At 42.4% G+C, this 16,543-nt stretch overlaps 1 protein-coding gene across 2 annotated transcripts in view; it reads right to left on the bottom strand.

Annotated features, from left to right (window-relative positions):
* The window catches only part of COG7 (component of oligomeric golgi complex 7), an 89,883-nt gene that overhangs the window by 52,394 nt on the left and 20,946 nt on the right, over positions 1–16,543 (bottom strand). For both annotated transcript variants that reach the window (XM_047839525.1, XM_047839524.1), the window contains 3 exons: positions 7,163–7,245; positions 6,234–6,356; positions 193–391 (listed from right to left, as the gene is read on the bottom strand). In XM_047839525.1, coding sequence (XP_047695481.1) covers positions 193–391; positions 6,234–6,356; positions 7,163–7,245 — 405 coding nt within the window. The remainder of the gene's footprint in view (positions 1–192; positions 392–6,233; positions 6,357–7,162; positions 7,246–16,543) is intronic.

Raw genomic sequence — 16,543 nt, 5'->3', positions numbered from 1 at the left:
CATCAGGCAGCAACCATTTCCAATGGCGATGCTTTCATGGAAAAAGCTTCCATATCTGCTGAGAAGGAAAACAAGGATCCCTTCCAAATCTGTAAAATCAGTCATCCGAAAAGACAGACAAACCCAAGCCCCAGAAGCTTCAAAAAGAGCATGTGAAGACAGGCCAGGGGACTGGGAGGAAGGAGCATTTACGTGGGCGGGAGAGCTGCGCCATCTCCAGCCCCTGGGCAAAGTGGGCGGTGGCATCGTAGAACTCCAGGAGCTTGAGGAGCCCCAGCTCAGGCCCTGCCCTCTCCACGCCTGAGCTGAGGCAGTCAGGCAGGGTGGGCAGCAAGGCCCCCAGAGTCTGAATCAGCAGCACGGTCACCACCTCGTGGGGGTTCTTGAAGACCTGCAGTGGGAGAGAGGTATCTGCGTTAGCACAAAGGACCAAGCAGGAACATACCTTTTCAAGAAGCAGTCTCCTGGACGGCTCTCAAAGGAATTTCTCCAACAGCTGGAAAATGGCCTCATCAAGAGCTTTAAGCCCCAAGTGTTCCTTCCTACAAACCCAAACAAGCTCAGAAAGTCAAGTAACTGGCACAACTTGCAACCTGTCCAGAACAATTGGCTACTCCATGTCTATTGCTAGCCACAAGTGACTTTTTTTCAAATTTATCACATGTAGAATTTAGATAGCTACCAAAATCTGGCCAGCAAGGCTGTGAAGATGACCATGCAGAAACTAGGAGTGCATGGGAGGTGGAGAATAAAACAGAATTAAAGAAGAATACTTCAGTGAATCAGGGTTGGAGGACATTTAGTCAGATTTGCACACCAGCCCACAACCACATCTCCCCTTGACATAGACCTTGGGTTAAGACAGATTTATCTTTTACTCTAAGGACCACCAGGAATAGTATATCCAGGACCTTTTAGGGTTGTTTTTTTTTAATGTTTATGTATTTACATTTGAGAGAGAGAGTGTTTGCCTGAGTGGGGGAAGAACAGAGAGAGAGGGAGAGAAAGGATCCCAAGCAGGCTCCTCGCTGTCAGCGCAGAGCCCGGTATGGGGCTCAATCCCACAAACCATGAGATCGTGACTTGAGAGTTGGACACTTAACCGACTGAGCCACCGAGGACCCCAGAGGCCTTTTAGATTGTAGATTCACTTATTCACCAAGAGTCTTTTCTTCTATTTTATATACTATTGATCTCTTGGACAAAACTGTAAAAATGTACACAGTACATTTAGAGAGGGCTTCTCGCAGACTCCCCTGTGTTGATTGAATGATTTTTTATTATAATGTGGCTTAAATATGCACAAAAATGAAAACAAGATATAAAACTCTTCTTAGGAATTGTGGTTTATATACACAATGGAATAGTACGTGGCAATGAGAAAGAATGAAATATGGCCTTTTGTAGCAACATGGAACTGGAGAGTGTTATGCTAAGTGAAATAAGTCATACAGAGAAAGACGGATACCATATGTTTTCACTCTTATGTGGATCCTGAGAAACTTAACAGAAGTTAAGTTTCTTCCCCCCCATGGGGGAGGGGAAGAAAAAAAAAAAGGTTAGAGAAGGAGGGAGCCAAAACATAAGAGACTCTTAAAAGCTGAGAACAAACTGAGGGTTGATGGGGGTGGGAGGGAGGAGAGGGTGGGTGATGGGTATTGAGGAGGGCACCTGTTGGGACGAGCACTGGGTGTTGTATGGAAACCAATTTGACAATAAATTTCATATTAAAAAAAATGATGTGCATAATAATAAATCTGTAGGAAAAAAAAACCGTTCTTAGGTAACTCTAAGGCCACAAAAGGTATAAGCTTAAAAACTATAAAATCAATAAACTCACATTTTTATTAGAAAATACCCCGAGATGAGTGAAAAGGATAACACAACTCCCCAAAAGTTATGGGATACAGCAAAAGTAACACTAAGAGGGAAACTTATAGCTCTAAACACATACATTAAAAAAGAAGAAATATCTCAACTCAACAACCTAACTGCATACATTAAGGAATAAGAAAAAGAAACCAAACCCAAAGCTAGAAGAAGGAAGGAAATAATAGAGATTAGAGCAGAGGTAAATAAAATAAAGAACAGAAAGTTAATTTTAAAAATCAATAGAACTGGTTGGCTCTGTGAAAAGATCAACAAAATTGACAAACCTTGAATTTGTCTGCATGCTTCCTCATGAGAGCATTAGGGTTAAGCCTTCTGGGCAGGGAAACTACATAGGTGATGTTTTGACACCAAAATCATTCTTTTTTTTTTTTTTTTTTAACACCAAAACCATTCTTAAAACAGCAACGTCATCATTCGCTGTTGCTCCAGACTCTCACTACCTTCTTGAGAAAGCCAAACTCCTGTCTTAAATTCACAGTTCCTCCCCCCACACATAGCTGCACCAACACAAATCCTCCTATCTCCAGCCAACGCATTCCCCTCACTATCCCCAAACATGCTATGTGAGAAAATCAGAAAGACCTTCAGATACCAGCCAGCCCAATTTCCTCATTTGGCAGAAGAAACTTGCTGCGAGAAAGAGACCAGAGGAGGAAATGAAAATGGGCCTTCTAGAAAAGGAATCCTGACTCCTCGCTATGTTTGGTGAGGATGGACTGCACAATGAGAATCTCCTTCACTCTTATCTCCTACTCAGATGACCTGGGGCAGAGGAAGAATTACACTAATTGGCTGGTCAGCTGAAACTATAAAGTCACATCATAGACCTTCAGTGGCAGTTTTTTTACACATTTCAATTAAAACACACTGGGTCTCATACCCAGAGGTGCCCCCTGTCCTTTGAAGAGATCTGGCAAAAGGGATTCTCTGGCACCTGGCCACAGAACCACCACAAAGTCCACACACTATAAGAGCAAACTTAACTCAGGCTATAGAAGCAACCTCAACAGCTCACCTGAAAACAATCTGACCTTACCTCACACCATACACAAAGACTAATTCAAAATGGGCCACAGACCTTACTGTAGAAACTAAGGGAGCTTCTAGGGGCACCTGGGTGGCTCAGTTGGTTAAGCATTGACTTCGGCTAAGGCCATGATCTCATGGTTTGTGGGTTCAAGCCCTGCACTGGGCTCTGTGCTGACAGCTCAGAGCCTGGATCCTGTTTTGGATTCTGTGTCTCCCTCTCTCTGCCCTTCCCCGCCTCTCAAAAATGAATAAATGTTAAAAAAATGTTTTTTTAAAGAAACTAAACAAGCTTCTAGAAGAAAACACAACAGAGCATCTTTCCAATTTGGAGGTTGGCAATGGTTTCTTACAAAACAATAATCATAAAAGCAAAAATTAATAAATTAGGCTTCAACAAAATCAATACCTCTGTTTAAGCCACAGACTGGAAGGAAGTATCTATATCTTACAAAGGATTCTTATCTGAGATATATAAAAAACTCCTACAACTCAATAATAAAAATGCAAATAACCCAATTTTTTGTAATGAGCAAAAGATCTAAGCAGATACCTCACAAAGGAAGATATAAGCACATTGAAAAGGTGCTCAATATTCTTAGTCATCAGGAAAATACAAATTAAAACCACAATGAAATACTACAACACACCCACCAGAATGGACTAGCTTAAGAAGACTGACACCACCTAACTTTGGCAAAGATGTGGGGCAATCAGGATGCTCGCACACTCGTGAGACTATAAAAAGTACAACCACTTTGGAAGAATGTCTGGCAGTTTCTTATAAATCTACACATACATCTGCCCAATGATCCAGCAATTCCACTCCTAGATATTTACCCAAGAGATATGAATATGTGTATACACAAAAAAGACTTAGAGAACAATGTTCATTAGCAGCCTTATTCATAATAGCCCCAAAATGGAAATATCCCAGGTGTTCATCAGTATAAGAATGAATAAGCCAACTGTGAAATATTCACACCACGTTAACAGTATTTGGCAATAAAAAGGAACAAACCACTGACTCACACAACAACATAAATGAATCTCACAAACATGCTCAATGAAAGAAACCTTGCAGGAAGAACACACACTGCCTGATTCCGTCTATTTAAAATTCGAAAACAGGGGGCGCCTGGTTGGCTCAGTCGGTTAAGCGTCCGACTTCAACTCAGGTCATGATCTCACAGTTTGTGAGTTCGAGCCCCGTGTTGGGCTCTGTGCTGACAGCTCGGAGCCTGGAGCCTGCTTTGGATTCTGTGTCTCATTCTCTCTCTGCCCCTTCCCCACATGTGCTTTGACTCTCTCTCTCAAAAATAAATAAACATAAAAAACTAAAATAAATAAATAAATAAATAAATAAATTTTAAAAATGGGGCACCTGGGTGGTTCAGTCAGTTAAGCGTCCAACTTCACTTCAGGTCACGATCTCACAGTTCGTGGGTTTGAATCCCATGTCTGGCTCTGTGCTGACACCTAAGAGCCTGGAGCCTGCTTTGGATTCTTTGTCTCCCTCTCTCTCTGCCTTTTCCCTGCTTGTACTCTGCTCTCTCTCTCAAAAATAATAAAACATTTAAAAAGAAAAAAAAAAAAACAACACTGAAGGGGCAGGGGCAAAAAAAAATTTTTTTAATTAAAAAAAGTTTACAAAAATTTGAAAACAGGCCTAATTTATGGTGGAAAAAAATCAGAGCAGTGGCTGCCTTCAGGGGTGTTGGACTGACTAGGAAGGAGCATGAGAGAACTTTCTAGAGTGATGGTAATGTCCTCTTATCTTAATGTTCTCTATATCTTAACAGGGATCAGGTTACACAACATTTGTCAAAATTGATCACATAGCATATTTCAGATCATTACATTCCACAATCTTACCTAAAAGGGGGCGGGGAGGGACAAATATTGAACTCTACTTAATAATATGCATGTACAGAACTAAATAATGCTTCCAACTTCCTTTGAAATGAATCAAAAAATAAGACCAGTCAATGAATGGAGAAGTACATGGGAAGATGGACAGATTTATGACAGAGCAAACATAGCAAAATGTTCACTGCAGAGTGCAAAAGTGAGTACATGGGTGTTCATCATACAATTCTTTCAACTCTTTTATATGTTGGAAAATTTTCATATTATAATACTGGGGGGTAAATCAGAAGGGGATACATTTACTGTGGTGTCTTTGCTTTTCTTTTGCACTATACTGACCTTCACAAGATGACGGCCACCTATCAGGCTTTTACTTCCCTGAAAAGGAAATGGACCACTGACCAAAAGCATAAATTAGCAGGATTTATAGGATGAGGCCAGAACATAATTTGAGAAGTCTAAATCCTTTTTCTTAGATGATGAAGGGCATATGCACCTGCAGACATAAGCTGGTTTTACCTTCACAACATAAGGGACGGTAAAAGAAGGCAAGGACACAGAAATGGATGTGCATCCACTGAAAACTGACAACTACTTAAGTGCTGTGAAACGTCTACAGGAATTGTGTTTCATGTTGCTGTAACCTAAATCTGAGTTTGGCTGGCTCCAGGAGAAAGCAATGAGGGTAGAAAACACCAGAATGGACATGACCCTGTACAAGGGATTCCCTCCAGCTACAGTCACGTTCGTTCCAGCAGGGGACAGATGGACACTGCAAGACTAATTCACAACTAATTTCGAAAGCAGACCAAAAACCACACCACACCATCAACAGGCCCAGTAAGTCACAGCCTCTTCTCTCCTAAAAGAGGGAAGAGGATCTGGGGCACTTCCTGGCATTGAGATGGGGGAAGAAGTGTTCACACCCTGGACGGCAGAAAATGCCAAGAGGCTCTGGGAAGACAAGTGAGGGGAAGTTTCCACTTGAAATGAAGTTCCTCTGTCTCATTGGTCCCCTAGGTTGGAGGGCGCCTGTAAAATTGTACTCTTCCTCGAGCTCTGGGCATACCATGTGAACAAGGGAAACTAAGCCAGGTGAGTTTTACCTGAGGTTAAGATAAAAACAATCCTGTTCACTCAAGCACCACCTGACCAAGGGCCTCCTGCTTTTAGATCAGAAGATAACGGCCTCCAGGAATTCCACAGGCTCCCTGGCTGAACAACACGCAACACTGTCACATTAGATTCTATTTAAGATACAGATGAGAACGATAAGAAGAGTTTTAAGGAGACTGAAAGATTTTACTGCCTTGGGTTTTGAGGCTTATCTTTAACTCCTTTGGTGATGGCAGCAAATAGGGAGGTTCTTCCAGGAACGCTTGAAGCAGAGGAGAGACCACTGCCAGAGCTGACACCCATCCCCTAAGACCCAAGCGAGCCATTACCTGCGTAGACCACTGGATCTGCGTGTGCCAGGCCCCGAGCAGGGCGTCGTAGAATCTGGTGAGCTGCCGGTCCAGAGGGAGGTCACTCTGGCACAGCTCCTGCCAGGTTGCTAAAAGCTGTGCCTGCAGAGGCAGAGCAAAGGGGACCTCGCTGAGTGACTGAGACAGGCCACCTGCTAACGTTGTCCTGCCCTCCCGACAAGGTGAGCGATTTCCTGCCACCTACTGTCCCCAGCAACTGCCTGCTGAAGGCCATTTGCTTCAAAGAAGGGCTAAAACGAGAAGTCACAGCCACCTGCTCTGATCATCTATCAGACATTGAATCCGTTGCCCTCCCAGTGTTCCTTTCTTCTTTTATCTTGTCCCAATAGCGTGCCAAGGTCCTTCCACTGGGCATGCTACACTCTCCCCGACAGACCTTTCAGGTGTGCTTGAATGTGCACTTCAGCTTCATGTCCCAACACCCCTACTTAAAGACATGCAAGGTTGGACGTGAAGGAATCAAGTTAGCCTGGGAAGCTGTTGGGTTTTTTTTTTTTTACCTAACATCAACAACCCCAGAAAACAAAAAATTCTGACAGCTTCCGGAGAGCATCATAAGGCCTAAGAGACTACTTTCCCTTGAAAGACAAGAATGGGAGGAATTGTAACAACTTTTCAGTCTATAAATGAAATCCAGCTATAAACATAAAATATGCTGAAAACTGAGGGCTTGCTTCCCTCCCCAACAACCCCCCCCCCCCCCCCCACCAGCCACTGGCAAGGAAATGAATCCACAGGCTGGACCAAGAACACCCCCTACTGGCTAATTAAAAGAAGAAGGCCAGTGGGCGAGAAGGCAAGTTGTCTCTACCTTGGAGTACAAACACTGGGGTTCTGCAGCCCAGCACTGTATGCATTCCACAACATAAGCACTCCCGGCTTCTCACCTTGTGACATTTGTAGTAGTAGGCGAGCAGTTGGGGCATCCGGTCAATTTCAGTAAACACCTTCACAAACATTTTGGACTGATCTAAAGGAGAACAACATAAAACGTGCATGCGCTGTTACCAGGTTTCCTGTTGCGGACAGAAGAAAGAGTTCACCAGGCTAAATGTGGACATATGTAAGCTCCTGTTCGGAACTTCTTACCTATGCAATGAATTAACTCATGCATGGAGAGTAAGACGAAAAATAAGTCAAGATAAGGGGAGAATACCTACTCAGACACCGCAAGCCTTGGCTTGTTTAGATAATGCATCAGTAAGCATCACTGACAGAGCTGAGATCATACATCAGCAAAGTCATTGCTGTATGTGAAGAATGGAATGAGTTCAAATCAGGGCTGGGACTGGGGTGGGGGGCAGGAAGGGGGGTGGCGGGTAGGGGCAAGCCTGGGCTGCAAAATCAAAGGGGACTCTCACTCTCAGGCTTGCACAAGGGCAGGGTGAGAGCCTCCTTAGATTTTTGTGCTTGAGGCATTTCACCTGCCTCACCTCATCCTGGCTCTGACTAGAATCATAAAATGCCAGCAACAGAAAGATACCTAAGAAACCATCAATGGACCTGATGTTACAGGTGAGGAAAGTGCAGCCCAGAGAGCTTCAGTCACTTGCAGGTCAATGGCAGGACTGCCCAATCACAGCACTGACTGAACCATATGAAACTACTGCTATTCAACCATTTTGACCTACAAACATAACAATGTCATATGACTCAATCTAATATTTATATGAACTAAAAAATGCTGACACAAGCAGACCTTCTGCCCATTGCCTAGAATCACGATGCTCTTTGCTGCCCCAGGGCCTTTGCACTTACTGTCTGGGATGATCTTTCTGGCTCTCTGTATGGTTCTCCCCTTATCAGGAGGGTCTTCACCAATCAATTTAGAATTTAGAAATCTAAATTAGGTTTCTCTTGTTATTTATTTCCTATCACATATTCTCCTTCGTAGAACTAATCAAAATCTATATTATTCTATTTAGTCACCTGTGAGATAGTTTGTCTTTCTCACCCTTAGAAATACAAGCTCCATGAGGCTGTGACCTTTCCTGTCTTATCTCTCACAGTTCCTAGAAATTAGTATAGCGCACTACAAAAAAATAAAATAAAATGTATTAAGGAGAGCCTGGGCAGCTCAGTCGGTTAAGCATGCGACTCTTGGTTTCAGCTCAGGTCATGATCTCATGGTTTGTGAGATCAAGCTCCATGTCAGGTTCTGTGCTGACAGCATGGAGACTTCTTGGGATTCCCTCTCTCCCTCTTTCTCTGCTCCTCCCCTGCTCTCTCTCTCTCTCAAAATAAACTTTTTAAAAAATGTAGTAAATTAATGACTATTTTAAATAGTATTGTTTTTCAGCAACATAAATAACATGTTCCTGGTAGAAAAAAATGGAAAATAAGTAAGAAGGAAATCCTATCACACTCTGTTAAACACTGTCAACATTTTGGTGTATATTCAAAGAGTGTTTTCAGATAAAAATTGGTACATTTACTAGTCTAAATATACAATCACAACTTAAAAAAAAATCTCCACTGGATAGAGTAGAACTTGTTATTTCTTGAAACAAATAATAAAGCAGAATTTGGTGATATAGCAAACCCAGTTAGGAAAAGTGTTGAAAAACTTACAGGTAACATGTGAGTCTTTAGCCCTTACAGAGGAGTTCGAGTTTTTCAAGGTTAGTACATTCAATTAAACACAAATATATAAAACTAGGGGAAGTTCTTGACTTAGACAAAAGAAAGAAATAGGAAACTTACTTTGGCAACCCCAATACAGAGTTCTAACTCCTGCCAGTACCACCGACTCAACACACAAGGCACTGCTTGAGCACCTGCCTGGGGAAGAGCCACCTGCTGGGTGCTGGTGGGTGCGGGGGGAGCAGGCAGGGGTCTGATGGTGGACGTGTTGTTGTGCATCCACACCCACTGCCATTCTTCTGCTGACAAAACTCTGGCTGTTCTCGAGGGACAGGGCATCTGCCTCTCACTCTCCCACTTTTTTTTTTTTTTTTTTTTTTTGCAGAGCAAACTATTTAGTTTATATTACTAAACTGTACCATTAGCACTTTCCTATAGCTGCTGGTAATTACATATACGTAAGACAGAGCAAATGTCAATTGTCTTTATCAAAGAATAGTGTTATTTAATACTCTTGGTTTTGTTACCAGTTTTACTGAGAACAGTTGACATAATATCACTGTATACGTTGAAGGCACAGAACATGCTGGTTTGATCCACACAGACTGTGAAATGATTACAATAGGTTCAGCTAACATCCATTTTCTCACGTAGATACAATAAAAAGAAAAGAAAGAAGAAAAGAATAAAGGACAAAAAAATTCTTCTTGTGATGAGAACTCTTCAGATTTATTTTCTCAACAACTGCCCTATGTATCATATGCAGCAATGTTAGCTATGGTCATCATGTTGTACGTTACATCCCTAGTACCTGTTATCTTACAACTGAAGTCTGTACCTTTTTTTTTTTTTAAGTGGGCTTCATATCCAGTGTTGAGCCCAATGTGGGGCTTGAACTCATGACCCTGATCAAGACCTGAGCTGAGATTAAGTGTCAGACGCTTGACTGACTGAGCCACCCAGGCACCCCTGAAGTTTACACCTTTTGACCATTTTCCATTTAAATGTTTCCAGTGAGCTGACTCATCTCCAGAGTAATGGATTCAGAGATGCAAAAGCCTGCACATCAATGCAAACAAGATTAATCCTGGGACCTGTTCTTAAGCTCTGAGGATAGATGCCTGGAACTCTAAGGGCCACATGAAAAGTGCACCTGGAAGTAATGCCAACACACAGAGAGAGCCAAGATATGGCAAGAAAGAGAGACGGGGTCCTAACAACACAGTTTGTGCTCCTGGATCAGCAACACCTCCTGAACTTCTCAGTTCCATAAGCAATATATTCTCTCTCTCTCTTTTGTTTAGGCCAGTTTGAATTGGGTTTCTGTCACTTGCAACCAAAAGAAACTCAAACTGATACAGGCCTCCTGTGAGTTAGGTGGAGTCCCTGGTCTCTATGCCATCTACCCAAAGTGTAATATGTGGTAAATGGATTCTTATTATTTCAAACTAACAACTGATTTTGGATTATAAACAAGACAGTATAACAAACGTATAGCACCAAAGGCAAATTTCATTTACTTTGCTTTTGCACATGATTTCGCATTCTATTTAATATAAGGAAGTACTTCTTACACGATGCCCTGCATACAGGAGATATGTTGAAATTATCCGTTAGATGAAATACATGATGAGAAATGCTCTTAAATCTTGTCCTAAAATATTTCCCCCACTGCATCAGTCTGTACAACTTTGCCCTGTTTCCTCCTAGGTATAGACACAGAAATCACCCCCTTTGGCTGGTGCCTGAGAGGGCTTCTCCGGCTTCTCCCACTCTCTATCACTCATTCTTCCTGGAGGAAGAGAGTATCTGCTTGAATATGTCAATAAATATAAACAGAGATGATAAGAATATGAAAGACCTTCCCTACACTAAGTAGGTAATAACACTTTAAAAAATGCACTGTAGACAAGCTGTCGCCCTTTTACATTCACACTTCTTCCAAAGCTTTTCCATTGATAGAACCTCACTTTAACCTTGTGCAACCCTATGAGGCCAGAAGACAGAGAAACTGCCAGCAGAATAAATAAGCCAGTCAAGATCATACAACTAGAAGGGATGAGACCACTTCTTGGTCGGGTTCCCGAGAATTCATCTAACTCCCGCGATTTGCCCAACAGGACAACTGACAAGGCGAGAGTTCCAGAAGGAAAGTCTCTGGGGAAAAAGGGAAAGTAACTTAGAAGAACATCTTACTCCCATTTTGGAAAAAAATGAAGGACTGTTGATGGCAGCAAGAATGAGAGGGATATCAAACTCAATACCCAAAACACAAATAATCCAGTGAAGAAATGGGCAAAAGACATGAATAGACACTTCTCCAAAGAAGACATCCAGATGGCCAACCGACATATGAGAAAATGCTCAACATCGCTCATCATCAGGGAAATTACAAATCAAAACCACAATGAGATACCACCTCACACCTGTCAGAATGGCTAACAGTAACAACTCAGGCAACAACAGATGTTGGCGAGGATGCGGAGAAAGAGGATCTCTTTTGCATTGTTGGTGTGAATGCAAGCTGGTGCAGCCACTCTGGAAAACAGTGTGGAGGTTCCTCAAAAAACTAAAAAGAGAACTACCCTACGACCCAGCCATTGCACTACTAGGCATTTATCCACAGGATACAGGTGTGCTGTTTTGAAGGGACACATGCACCCCCATGTTTATAGCAGCACTATCAACAATAGCCAAAGTATGGAAAGAGCCCAAATGTCCATCGATGGATGAATGGATAAAGAAGATGTGGTATGTGTATACACACACACATACACACACACGCACACACGCAATGGAGTATTACTCAGCAATCAAAAAGAATGAAATCTTGCCATTTGCAACTACGTGGATGGAACTAGAGAGTATTATGCTAAGCGAAATAAGTCAGAGAAAGACAAATATCATATGACTTCACTCATATGAGGACTTTAAGAGACAAAACAGATGAACATAAGGGAAGGGAAGCAAAAATAATATAAAAACAGGGAGGGGGACAAAACATAAGAGACTCTTAAATATGGAGAACAAACTGAGGGTTGCTGGAGGGGTGGTGGAAGGGGGGATGGGCTAAATGGGTAAGGGGCACTAAGGAATCTACTCCTGAAATCATTGTTGCACTATATGCTAACTTGAATGTAAATTTTAAAAATTAATTAAATAAAAAAGTAAACCTCAAAAATAAATAAATAAATAATAAATAAGTATTAAAAAATAAACTTCAAAAAAAAAAAAAAGAATGAGAGGGAATGGGGTGCCTGGGTGGCTCTGTTGGTTAAGCATCTGACTCTTGGTTTCAGCTCAGGTCATTATCTCACAGTTCGTGGGATTAAGCCCTGCATCGGGCCCAGAGCCTGCTTGGGATTCTCCCTCTCCCTCTCCCTCTCTCTCTGCCCCTCCCCTGCTCATGTGCTTTCTCTGTCTCTGTTTCTGTCTGTCTCAAAAATAAATAAGCTTTAAATATATATTTAAAAATAAAAGTCTTGGGGCGCCTGGGTGGCTCAGTCGGTTAAGCGGCCAACTTCAGCTCAGGTCATGATCTCGCAGTCTGTGAGTTCGAGTCCCGCGTCAGGCTCTGTGCTGACAGCTCAGAGCCTGGAGCCTGTTTCAGATTCTGTGTCTCCCTCTCTCTGACCCTCCCCCATTCATGCTCTGTCTCTCTCTGTCTCAAAAATAAATAAACATTAAAAAAATAATAAAATAAAAATAAATAAAAAATAAAAGTCTTTCATTAAAAAAAAGAATGAGAGGGAATAAAAAGGCGATCAGAAACTTAAGGACAGGGGTGCTTGGGTGGCTCATTTGGTTAAACGTCTGACTCTGAATCTCAGCTCAGGTCTTGATCTCAGAGTTGTGAGAAGAAAGAAAGACAGAAAGACAGAAAGACAGAAAGAAAGAAAGAAAGAAAGACAGAAAGAAAGAAAGAAAGACAGAAAGACAGAAAGACAGAAAGAAAGAAAAACAAGAAACTTAAGCATAAAATGAAGTTGGATAGGAAAGGAATTAAAATCTAGTGCCTGATCTGACTCTGCAAAAATGAACTGAGTTTATCATAAAGTTGTGATAATAGAAACACTATTTATTAATTCAATTAAAAACGATGGTATAGGGACACCTGGGTGGCTCAGTCGGCTGAGTGTCCAACTTCAGCTCAGGCCATGATCTCATGGTTTGGGGACTGGAGCCCCACAGCCCTACATCAGGCTCCACACTGACAGCTTGGGATTCCCTCTCTCTGCCTCTCTTTCTGCCCCTCCCCCACTTGTTCTCTCACTCCCTCTCTCTCAAAAATAAAGATTAAAAAAATTAAACAAAAAAACAGTGGTAAAAGAGGAGAATGGGGAGAAAGGAGTCATATGAAAGCAAAATCCTTAGCTGTAACAATAGGAAGCCGACAGTTTCTAAAATTAATATGCAAAGAAATAAAATAATATATGTATTATGTGGAAATATAAAGTGGAATACCAGAGAAAACAGCTCTGAGATTTAAAGTGATCTCCTGGGGTCAGGACTGGGGAATGAGGTGGTAGAGGAAAACAGGGTTATCTTCCCCAATAAGACCTCCAGTACTATTTAACTTTTCCAACACCATAGGTGACGGGAACAAATTTTAACTGAATTCAAGAAGAAGAAAAATGGAACCAATAAAGTCATTTGTGGGTCTGGACTTCCAATTTGTAGTTTAGCTCCATCTGCTGAGCTACACGGCTATTCAGAAATCTGCTGCTGCTCTCATTCAAATAGAACCTTCACGAATTCCTGATTGGCCTCTTAGGAATTATTCCCTTTGGGCTACTGTGAGAGCCCTCAAGTCTTGAAGGGGGGATCCAAGAGAAAGGAATAATGTTCACCTAGTGCCTCCCCAGGAACCAGGACCCTAGGAATCGTAGGGTGCATGTATGGTACCCACTTTACTGAGAAGGAAACTGAGGTCTCATTGCTAAGAGGCAGCAGCCCAAAGATTTCAAAACTGGCCTGTCCATCTCCCAAGTCAACACTCCCACTCACTCGGCCACACTCATCAGCAGACTTACTACAAATTCTCTGAATATCGACTCTTTAGTCTGTTCAAGGCAAACTATGCTCTGTCCCAGCTCTCTTGTCCAGCCTCATCTCTAACCATTTCCCAACATTCACTCCATTAAAACGGACTAGGATTCCCAGCTCTACACCACTCATGTGTATGTTGTTCTCTCTGCCGCAATTGTTTCTCCTCACCTGTCAAAATCCTTCACCCAGGGGGAAAGGCTTATGCTACAGTGCTCACTGGGGGAAAAACAACATACAAAGTATATACTCAATGTATATACTTACCTTAAAAAATACAGGTACACACACACACACACACGGGAAAAAAAAACTGGAAGGAAATGAGGAGGGAGCATAAAACAAGCTGCCAGGCGGCAGACACCCTCCGCAAACACCCTCCCACCCGACCCCCAGTGGGGTATGTGTGATATTCCTTGGGCACTCCTGGCTGCCCAACAAAGGAAAGGGGAAAAACAAATGGTTAACTGATAGAGATCATAGTCCTGCAGGACCTAAGTCTCCAGCTATTCACAAGTAACTTGGTAAATCATAAGAAAAAGGCAATCTCATCAATAGCCTAATCTCCAGACACCTATAAACTCCATTTCCTAGAGCCCCAACATCATCCCTCCATAGTGATGTGGGAAACAAAGGCAGAAGGAAATGGCAGATAGAACTCAATTTCCTTATAACCTGCAGCCTATTGAGAGATACTTCAGGCAGGCAGAGTAAAACTTTTCTCCAGGAACTCCCTATGTCTTAATGCTAATACTTTGCTAGAGGCAAAACAACCCTAGCTTGACAATAGCTAGACCTCCACTATCCTGGGAGTCTCAAGATGTCTTCAAGAATTCTTTCTTGGTCGTCAGCTATGGACCACCCCATCATCACCCCAAAAACCTCATCAGAAAATACTAATAGTCATCTCTTCTGGTGAGTTCACTGGTAAATCATTTTGTTTTGTATTTGTGTATATCGGGGTGCCTGGGGGCTCAGTTGGTTAAGCGTCCAACTTCGGCTCAGGTCATGATCTCACAGTTTGTGAGTTCGAGCCCCGCGCCAGGCTCTGTGCTGACAGCTCAGAGCCTGGAGCGTGCTTCAGATTCTGTGTCTCCTTCTCTCTCTGCCTCTCCCCCACTTGTGCTCTGTCTCTGTCTCTCAAAAATAAATGTATGTGAAAAAAATTTATATTTGTGTATATCTTTCCAATTTTCAGTAACCTGTATATGTATTACTTTTATAATCAGAGACAATTTTCTAAAAAATCTTAATTCACCTAAATTTCAAAGTTCTGCACATATATTGGCTCTTTCAGAAAAGCTTCCTCGATGTTGTCATCTTTCCCTTCATCCCGGGAAAGGGCTAAGGCAATTTTCACATTCCATCCTGTAATGAAATTGTGTACCTGTTCTCTCAGCCTCACCCTTAACGAAGCTGCAAGGTCCTTGAAGACAGCAACCTTATCTTATTCATCTTTGCATTCCCTACTGCTCCTCACAGAATTAGTATTTTAAAATAATATTTAGAAGTGAGTTGCCCTTTCGAAATTCCTCCTTTGAATCACACCCGATAGGAACGGTAAAACAGCAAACAAACTCAAGCCCTAAATGTTCACATATTTGGTGGTTTGAGGAATAAGTAAATAATTGGGTAAATATCAGCATTCCACACATAGCGAGGGGCTCTAGGAGCCAAATTATGGTATTAATATCAAGTAGTTTCTTACATACTTTCCTGAGGGCAGAGGAAATGACTAAATGGAAGACTTGCTTCCAGGATGACTGCTGAAAAGCCAGGGAGGCAGCCTCAGGGCAGCCCCTCCACACACAGCAGCACCGCTGGCGCTCGTCTGCCCCCTTCTGGCCAAAACTCACACGCCACGGTCTCAATGAAATTAAAAAAGAAGAAAAAATTTTTAACGGCACAAACAGGTATCCAACTTTTTATTTTTTTATGTTTATTTATTTTTGAGAGAGAGAGAGCGAGAGAGAAGCATGTGTCAGGGAGGGAAGACAGAGAGACGGAGACACAATCCGAAGCAGGCTCCAGGCTTCTGAGCTGTCAGCACAGAGCCAGATACCGGGCTAGAACTCACCAGCTGTGACTCATGACCTGAGTCAAAGTCGGACACTTAATCGACTGAGCCCCCCAGGTGCCCCAGGTATCCAACCTTTTAAATCTGCTGAGAAGGAAAATCTGTGACAGCAACTATTGTGACGATAACCCAGCTGGACTTGGGAACTATGTCAGTGGAACTCACTTTGTTGGGCGAGAATCTAGGAGTTAGAAGATGGCCATTTGCCCTTAAAATGCTTATTATTTTCCTAAGATCCCTGAGATAAATGAATCTTCCTGCTACGTGTAAAACTGTGTTATAAAAAGTTGCTTCAATTTAACTGAATTCATCGGTTGGCTGTCGTAAAATAAACTAGGCATGTGAACTTGTCACTCGAAGCAGAGAGATAGGAAGGGGGAACATGCTGGAGATGTACTAATTTAGCAGATCTCCCTTTAAAAACTGTCAGGAAAAAAAACCACCTTGGCCTTCCAGGAAAGATCACTGAGGAAAGAGCACATTACCTTGGGGGGGGGGGTGGGGGGGGGGGGGAAACATTCCCGATGCTCACCAAAATTCACTACCCAGAGAAAAACCCAAC

This window comes from Prionailurus viverrinus, chromosome E3 (genome assembly GCF_022837055.1).
Source record: "Prionailurus viverrinus isolate Anna chromosome E3, UM_Priviv_1.0, whole genome shotgun sequence".
Taxonomy (NCBI): domain Eukaryota; kingdom Metazoa; phylum Chordata; class Mammalia; order Carnivora; family Felidae; genus Prionailurus; species Prionailurus viverrinus.
This window is presented reverse-complemented; position numbering and strand designations above follow the sequence as displayed.